We start from the raw sequence: 9063 nt of genomic DNA, 5'->3' as shown, positions 1-9063 counted from the left end.
AGCGTGGTGTGACTTCTTTATATCACATTGTTTTTTAAACATCACTAAAACATATTTAAAATTACAAAAAACATTAATTAACATATAACAATAACATTATTAATTCTAAAACTTATTTAAAAATTAGTCTATATGCTGTTTAATTTTTCTACAGATAAAAAAAATTTCATTTTTGGTGATTACCTTAAATTAAAATGGCAAGAAATATTAATTTATATTTATCAACATAACAACATTGCCATAAAATATTACCATATATGGCATTTTTTTAAATAATAAAGTTGCCTATATCATATTTAGTCGGAAGAAAAAAATTATGACTGTAGCCACTAATAAGTATAATATGAAGTATTCAATATGCATTGTAATTAATTTTTGAGACTTAAAAACATGGTCATTTTTATAAAAATCCTTTCGGAAGTTATCATAAAATTTTATTACAAACTTCACGTGTAACAAGTTACAAGGATAATCGATTATTTCTCTAATAATAAAATATGCATACTATTCAAACTGCTAAACAATCGATTACAATAACTATTACAACGTTCATAAAGTAAAAATTCCCTTGACAAGTAAAACAAAACGTGCGACCTTTTAAATAAATGCACACAATTAGCTGGGGCTTAGTGTTTGTGATTATACCTCAAACAAGGTTATATATTTATATAGAAATTGATATCTATTGCAATGGCTTAAAGTTGTATTTAGCTTACATATGAAACCTTGACGCAGCGTTCGCAAGGTCAAGTCTTTGATGGATTTGTCGACTATTGTCAATTTGTTTACAGCGACCATGATTTACTTTGCTCTCGGGATTAAAGCGGGATATTCCTATTATCAGTAATTGGATTAACCTCATTTCACATGTCTTCTAAGTCCAACATAAGTCTTATAAGTCCTGAACATTGTGAACTGTGAATTGGGAATTATTTCAAAGAAAACCTCATACTTATTTTATGTCAAAACTATTTAAATGAATTGATTATTGATTGATGTTTACTTGATATGAAAATGGTCCTTCGAGCTATAGCAAGTTATTGGAAAAGAAACTGGATGAAATCTTGTTATCTTTTCTAACCACTTCAGTCACAAACACCTACCACACTTTGTTAAAGAAATTTCATACTTCAATAATGATTAATTTTATCAACTTATTGCTTTTTCGATATATTTTCAATTATCCTAATCTCACTTGTGTCTTTCTAAATTTGTCGAAGTAGATAAAAACGTAATTTAACATAAACATTTCACGTAATTGTTACTATATTAAAATTACTAACCTAAATAATACATAACGTCCCTCTTTACTACGAATTCGTTGGTAACCTTTATAGTCTTTTAAATAATTTTAAATTAGCATACTAAACACTTTTAATTCCGCTATAATATATCCTAAATTGCGCTACATAAACTTTCAACGTACCTTCATTACCGTATCGTTTCGAACCCTGATTTGACACATAATTTCAATCGGATTGAATACTATAACTAAATCGACTTATAGGCGAAACGAATACGAGACAAATGTAATACTTTCTATATTTAAAAGTACAGTTAGCTGCAAAACTACGTATCAATTTAGTAAAAGTTTCAAATACATTTAAACACGTATTCGTCAATTGCATAATCGTATTTGGTTGCAAACAGATACGTCTATATATTTGATAGGCTATACAAGTTTAGAGCTGTAAATATTTTTAGCAGCTGATTGTACCGTATAAAGCGATCTCATAGTGAAGACAATTTAATATTGGTACGTCAGCGGCCAGAGGTCGTTGTCGCGTAATTTGTTGATAGAGTTTGTATACGTGTAGTAGAACTCACCGAGGCCGACCTGACCCAGCGGGCCGAAGACCGCGGGCGAGTCCTGCGCCGGCAGCGGGAAGTACGCGGCGGAGAGCGGCGCCGGCGGCAGCGCGGCCGGCAGCGCCAGCCCCAGCACGCCGTGCTTCACCAGCAGCGACAGCGCCGCGCCTATCTCAGATATGCCCGCCTCGGAGTACCCCGCCTGGCGGAGCGCCACCTGCACCGACACCACACAGTCACCCTTGTACAGACTTAATCCGTAGAGAAGCGATCAAACTGAACACTGTTTGTGTATGCAGTTAGTGTTGAACAAGTTGTATGAAGGAAGCACCAAACATTCATAGTGAAGCGTGCTGTACGCACACGGGATACGTACATGCAGCGTATTAATCATACTAATATTATAAATGAGAAAGTTTAGATGGATGATTGTTTGTTACAGTTTGAAGCTTAAACGACTGAATTGAAATTTGGTATAGGATAATCTGGAAGAACACATAGGTTCTCACTCACTTAAGTTTTTTTTAATTCTACGCGGACGGAGTCGCGAGCGAAAGCTCAGACTCAGACATATAAACTAAAAGTCAGAATCTATTAAATAAAGTAAAAATGGATGAGACTTCTGTAATTCTATCTATATCTATATGTAAATATTACAAAGAGGAAAGATTTGTATTTGTGTCATCATCATCATCATCACCAGCTCACTATACGTCGCCACCGAGGGGCTCGGAGCCTACCCTAAAGTTAGGGTGACTAGGCCATAGTCAACCACGCTGGCCAAGTGCGGGTTGGTTGACTTCACACATATCTTTGAATTTCTTCGCTGATATGTGCAGGTTGCATCACGATGTTTTCCTTCACCGTAAGAACGTCGGGTAAATTATGTACATATGAAAATTCGAAAAATTGAAAATCACATTGGTACATGGCGGCGGGATTCGAACCCAAGACCTGTAGATTACAAGTCAAGTGCTTAAACCACTGAGCCACCGACGCTCTCAATTTTTTCTCGCTCTCTGTATTTGTGTATGTTTTGGAATAACTCAATAACTACTGGGCCGATATCAAAATTACTTGCAAGCTGAATCAGTGAGTAAAATTGGCTTTTTTTATACGATACTAAGTCTGCAATAAAATGTTGTCCATTGCAGTGGAAACATACCTTAATATGGTCGAGCGTGTGCTGAGTGAGAGGCGAGGGGGGCGGCGTGCCGGGCGGGGCGAGCGAGAGGGACAGCGAGAGCGCGCCCAGCCCCGCCGCGCCGTTCACCAGCACCGAGCCCACGGAGCCCACGCCGCCCACTGCGCCCACAGACCCGCCCAGACCATGACTCTGTACGGAGTAACACTACCTTAGCTATTGACAAGAGTAACAAAGTTGTATGAGGCGTGGATGGACAGTGATTTCCTTCATACTGAGGGTGGACATGATAATGTTATGTCGACTTATTTCCTACTATTTAAAAAATACTATATTTCTTGATACTAACAACTAAATTTTTTTTTTTTTTCAGGTTTAAACACAATTTTATAAAAAATAATAGACATTTGACTAATATTTTCATACTGATGTTGATGTCAGTGTTTACATACAATTAGGAAAACTTGTAAATTTATAATATCCAAAGTATCCTTGGTATTTAGTTCCGTGCTTATGACACAAGACATATGATGAGGTGTCATGATGCATGAGAGATGGAGAGTTGGGAACGAGGCAAGTGGCATACTTGAACACGCTCACAAAGATCTCCTACATTCCCTCGAAATATACTAACCTTTGCAATAAAATATCAAGATCATAACAAATATGCCTCAGTTTACATTTTTTTATTTTTTTAAACCAAGCATACCAAATTGTAGCTTATCAAATATTAAAATTTGGTATGCTTAATTTAAAAACTTTTAAAAATGGTCTGAGAAGTTTTATACCCCTGATTTAAAACCGAAAAGAATTCCATTGATATTTAAATATATTTTTTTTAAGTATATGTCCTATTAGAAATTTAGAAATTTCGTCACCCTACTACAGCAGAATTTAGTCCACAAGTTCATCCAATACCTTAACACGGGTCATATTAAAGTTACATTGCCTTTAAGCAGCACATTATAAAATCACTTAAGAAAACCGATTGAAGGATCTAGGATACTATGAGCGTGTCCAAGTTATCACCTCTGTCACCTCAGAGGTGGGCACGGCGTACGGCGAGCCAGTAGGGTTGTAGTTGGCGACGGGGCCCGCCACGTCCGCGTACGACACGTTGGGACAGGACCCCGACTGAGGGTCATCTACCACCTTCTGCAATATCATTAGGCACGCTTTCTTGTTATTCTCCTTTTCCCCTGGAATAAAAAAAAACAACATTAAAGCCAAATGGTTTAAGCAACACTTAAAATTCGTCGGCACTTAAACGCCTCTTAAATGTTATTTTGACATTCTAAAGGCCTGTCCTACCAAATTGTAAATTGTCTGATAACAATCCAACGTCTAAAATATGTGTTAGAAATATAGTATTTTGTTCCCTTATCTGACAGTGACGTCATTTTTAAGCTATCTGAGTCTCCATCAGAGTGGTGGGACAGGCTCTAAATCTACACTAAATTAAAAAAATTATTGGATAGTAAATGAATTCCAAGAATTCGTTTACATTTTACTGCCGACGGAAAAAACAACATTGTAATGGTTTCCAGTTATTTTGTAAAATGATACTCATAGTCGTATAAATTTGCTATTTCGGTCAATTTACAATGTAGTTGATACTTAATACACATGTTTATAACTGCATAGTTTTATATATTACGAGCTGTTCCCGTGCGGCTTCATCCGCATGAAATTATAGAAATTATAAAAAATTTAACAGTGGTAGTGCCCAGGGCCGGCACGCCCGGTGTAATACCACGACCTCACAGAAGAGAGGCGTGAAATGGAAGCAATTCCGTGTTTCGTCTGATGAGTGTGGTGCCGGAGGCCTAATTTAAGTCCCTTTCTCTTTACCACTCTTTTCTTGCAATGAGAAGTTGGGAAGAGAAAGCGGATTTGACGGTGGGGGAGATGCATAGGAAGGGGAAATATCCCCTTTATGTGCGTCTCCTCCTCCGTCGTATAAGGGTAGACAACGCATCTGCAATTGCGGATGTCTGTGGGCAGCGGTCGCTTCGCCATTTTGGCGGTTTCAGGTGGCCGATTGCTCGTTTGCCACCTTATGTTATAAAAAAAAATATGTTAAAACTGCAAATGTCAAAATTACTGTTACCATAATAACCTTGCTTCTTTAATGTTGGCAGCTTGTACTTTATGGTCCCTTTCCCACATGAAGGTTTTTCTAATTTATTTACCCCTTAAATTTAATAGGGTGAAAAGATATAGCCTAAAGCGTGTCGTAAGTGTAGGGATTTTTATAAAAAAAAGAATTATTTAAAAATATGCTGTGATTGCTGACATCTTAAGCCACGAAGTACGCATTACGCTTTATCAGATTAGTAAAGAACTGATTATAAAAATTCTATTCTTTCTCAGTATAGTGAAAATTCCACATTTTCTGTAACAAATATATAACAACTATTAATTTTTGTTACCGCCAGTGCGAAGCCGAGCTAGCTGGTGCCTATACCACTTAAAAATGTTTCAAAATTTTAAATTTGGGAACTTCAAAAGGCTTCTTACCTACAACAGTAATGCATCTCTCCTGTAGAGAGAGCTCTTTGGCCTTTTGCGATATCTGGACGTAGCTGCCACTCTGCTCCTTAATCTGCTTGATATAGTTGCCGCCCTTGCCTATTATCATGCCCGCTGTCGAGTTTGGTACTAGGATTTTAACCTGTGGAATAAATACAACAATTTATGTGGGTTTCCATTGTAAACACACTTGTTGACAAACGGATAACAGACCGATGCTGTTACCTCACAGTCCTCAATTTCAAATTAAATACATACAGAAAAAATTTGAATCTCCTGTTTGGAAGTCAGTTTAAAAGTAATATTTACCATGTTTTCAATAATATGAATATAAAATCTACTTGTATTTTAATTAAACAAACTGTTTTTATCCTAACATAATATATTCGAATACATTTAGGTATTTTTAAAAGTACCAAGTTCCGTTTAAAATATATTCATAAAATAATTTAGCGATACGAGGTCAGGTCTACATAGCCTATTCAGGTAGTCTCAAGTTGTTAGCACAAAGGCGCTAAGTAAAGAGCGCCGTGTAGTCGTTAAGAAATCCTTTTGTGAACACCCTCTAGGGAGCGGAGGCGTCTGTATTTGAATCCACAGTTGACCTACAATGGCCGAAATACTTGCCTTACGAATCTCGTGTACTGCCATTTAACATGAATGAATTCTCTTTAGTAGTGAAACCTAGTTTCGTGAACAAAGCGTATGCGATAAAATTTTCTATCGCACTTTCCATCTACAATAGTTATTTAAATTCAGAATGTGTATGAATGAAAAACATGCCTAGTTAAACTTGTTTTCCACTAAACAATGAAGATAATATACAATTTGTATGACCTAAGTGGACATTACAGCATTGCAGCTAACTAGATGGCGTTGCAAACGCAGCCGGTATTAGCGCGCGACCTTGGCGCCCTCGCCCCACCGGCACTAGGCTACGTAACTGCACTGGGATGCGCATCCAATGCTACAATCTAGGACATATCTTGTATTGCGTAAGATAAACAACTATAGTCCGACAAGCTTAGCTCACTTAGATAACTTAGTTCTGCCAGAAAATATGTCAAAGCTATTTCAGATATGTAAAATAGCATATAAGACTACTGCAGTACGAAAAGGATCTTCTCGATCTTATGCAATTTATTATCACTCGAAACTGGGTAAAGTTATTGCCTAATTCTATTTTACTTAATGACAACAATCTTAATCGGGAGATCCCTAAGTACTTATAGAAAAAATAACATAAATTGTTAAATTAAAAAGTAGTACAAAGTAAAAACCTCATAAATACCAATACAGTGCTGTGTGTTTTATTTGGCTATTTGCCAGTCGCTTGGTGCATCGATGTCAGGACATAGTAATGATTCTCCCAAGACGATAAGCAGAAATATAAACATACAATTCTAATCGCATCTTAAATAGGCTGCTTTGATATAAAATATTACATTTATAATTAAAATTCATGTTTCTAATGTACTACATCAAAACTTGTGATCTTAATGGTCAGAGAGCCATGGCAAATTTTTTAGACGACGGCCTTTGGTTTACGTAAATTGGAGGAGTTTTGAGGTTGACATTAGATCTATGCTAACGAGTTTTGAATAAAATGTATATTTATACCACGACCGGCAAAAATTAAAATAATATCATACGTGTATTTTCATAAACCTTTTTTAATTTCCCTTTGTTAAAGGCGTCGCGAAGCGAGTCAGGATTATGCAAAACCGTAAATCCGTTATTTCCACTTAACCCTCCGGACAACGGCCGGGAACATTTGCATTTTTAACTGGCGTAATATTGTAAATAACTGGGGTAGATTCTAAAATACGAAAGTTTCTAAACTCTAAGCACAACTAAGTGTCGGTGTCCTAGTTAAGGTTACTAAATAATTGTAAGGAACATAAACCAAAGGACTGCTTAAGTAACTATTTTACTATAGTGGTAATAAATAATTTAATTATTGACCGGACAGTCGCATTACGTTCATGATATATGGTGTCCGTAGCGTGCATAGGCGTGCACAAATGACACGTGCTCGTCAGCCAGCTTAGTTTACGCGGCGGTGAGGTCACGAAATTGATTGAAATGTTATTTTAGTAACTTCGTCATATTAATACATTACTTGAGTTAAAATGTACAGTTTTGACGACAAGGCAACAACCTTGCTACTATTTCCTTAAATTTAAGCAAATTTGGTTTATAGAAACGAGAGATGAACCAATTTTAATTGATTATTACATACTACCAGTAAAAATTATCAATCTGATTATACTTTTATATGGTCTCACGAATCAGCTTTCCACACAACATTTAAAAGGTATACATTTAATTATTTTCAAACTTGCAACCGTAAAACGGAACGACGTAATTTGCACAGAAACGGCGTCCCCCGAAAGCTATGAAACCTAAACTCTGACAACGGAGCATTTTGTGTAAATATTTAACAAAGAGACTAAGATAAGAACGTTGGACGGTTCTAACTGAACCGACTTTGTTAAATCCGTTTTTTTTTTTAATTTAACTGTCTTTATAAGTTTTTAAACAGCTTGCTTTTTAAAACGTCTTTGATATTCGTCTTTTAATACGAATTTTAAATAAAACCACGTGCAGTTTTATTTGTTCAATATTGAAAGAGGTTATAATGTTTGTAATATGCCAGTAATATTTGAATAAGGTAAAAATAACTTGTGGCATAAATGTAATCACATAAAAAACATTAAATTATGTTAATTTTTCACGTATCGCTGCCCAGCTGGTAAAAAATGTACAATTTTAATACCGTATGATCTTTTAAATAAATTAAATAATTCCCGGAATGGAAGTGAGCGACCGCGTATGATACAATAAGGCGAGTACCGCAATGCAGTAGGCACACGCACCACAAGCCACGGGTTTTAATTATATTGTACAACACACTGCTCTGTTGTCACAATACGATTTAAAAATATCTACAGTTTTTAAATTTACTATAGATTTTACATTGGATTTTACATCCACACTAAAGGGTAATTAAACAATTATGAGTAACAATTACTATTCTACTAAATTCAAATAAAATACAGAATAAATAAAGTCATATTATTTATCTAGTAACGTCGGCTACGCTTAAATTTTTTTGTAAAGATTTCAATTAACAACATAAATCACAATTTATTCTTTTTCTTACAAAGCAATCTTAAAAAAGATCACATCGTTAAGTAAAAATAGGGGGTTCAAGAAAAATTAAACCCATCAAGATTGAAGGTTCCGCTTTTGTGAACATTACCATCTTTTCGTGGCGCCATGCAATGCAAATACGATCATAGACAACATTAAAATGTTTTTTTATGACTAAATGGCCACTGTTTCCTTGAAGAGGCATTTACAGATTCACCGGGCTTGAGGTGGCCGAGCGCAGTTGACGCTTAGCCTAAACCTCGTTTATGGGTAACTAAACTCGAGGGGTCCCTCAGGAGCCTCGGCACGAGCCTTTACTTCGTTACTATTACCGGATTGGATTAAAATTATTTAATGACCATTTTGAATGGCAATTTGCTGTGAGGCTTGCACTATAACGTGTGAGCACGCAATTTGTAACT

The 9063-nt window shown here is 35.9% G+C and overlaps 1 protein-coding gene across 7 annotated transcripts in view; it reads right to left on the bottom strand.

Moving 5' to 3' along the window:
• Positions 1-248: 248 nt before the first annotated feature.
• Positions 249-9063, bottom strand: part of LOC106101165 (RNA-binding protein Nova-1) — a 45362-nt gene continuing 36547 nt past the window's right edge. For 3 of the 7 annotated variants that reach the window (XM_013280299.1, XM_013280300.1, XM_013280304.1), the window contains exons 5-8: positions 5474-5627; positions 3983-4152; positions 2975-3145; positions 250-2026 (exon numbers count right to left, since the gene is read on the bottom strand). In XM_013280299.1, coding sequence (XP_013135753.1) covers positions 1748-2026; positions 2975-3145; positions 3983-4152; positions 5474-5627 — 774 coding nt within the window. In that variant the 3' untranslated portion in view covers positions 250-1747. Of the gene's footprint in view, positions 2027-2974; positions 3146-3982; positions 4153-5473; positions 5628-9063 lie in introns of all 7 variants that reach the window. The other 4 variants (XM_013280302.1, XM_013280306.1, XM_013280301.1 and 1 more) reach the window with 3 other exon arrangements.

Source organism: Papilio polytes, unplaced genomic scaffold, assembly GCF_000836215.1.
Source record: "Papilio polytes unplaced genomic scaffold, Ppol_1.0 DF824024.1, whole genome shotgun sequence".
Classification (NCBI taxonomy): domain Eukaryota; kingdom Metazoa; phylum Arthropoda; class Insecta; order Lepidoptera; family Papilionidae; genus Papilio; species Papilio polytes.
This window is presented reverse-complemented; position numbering and strand designations above follow the sequence as displayed.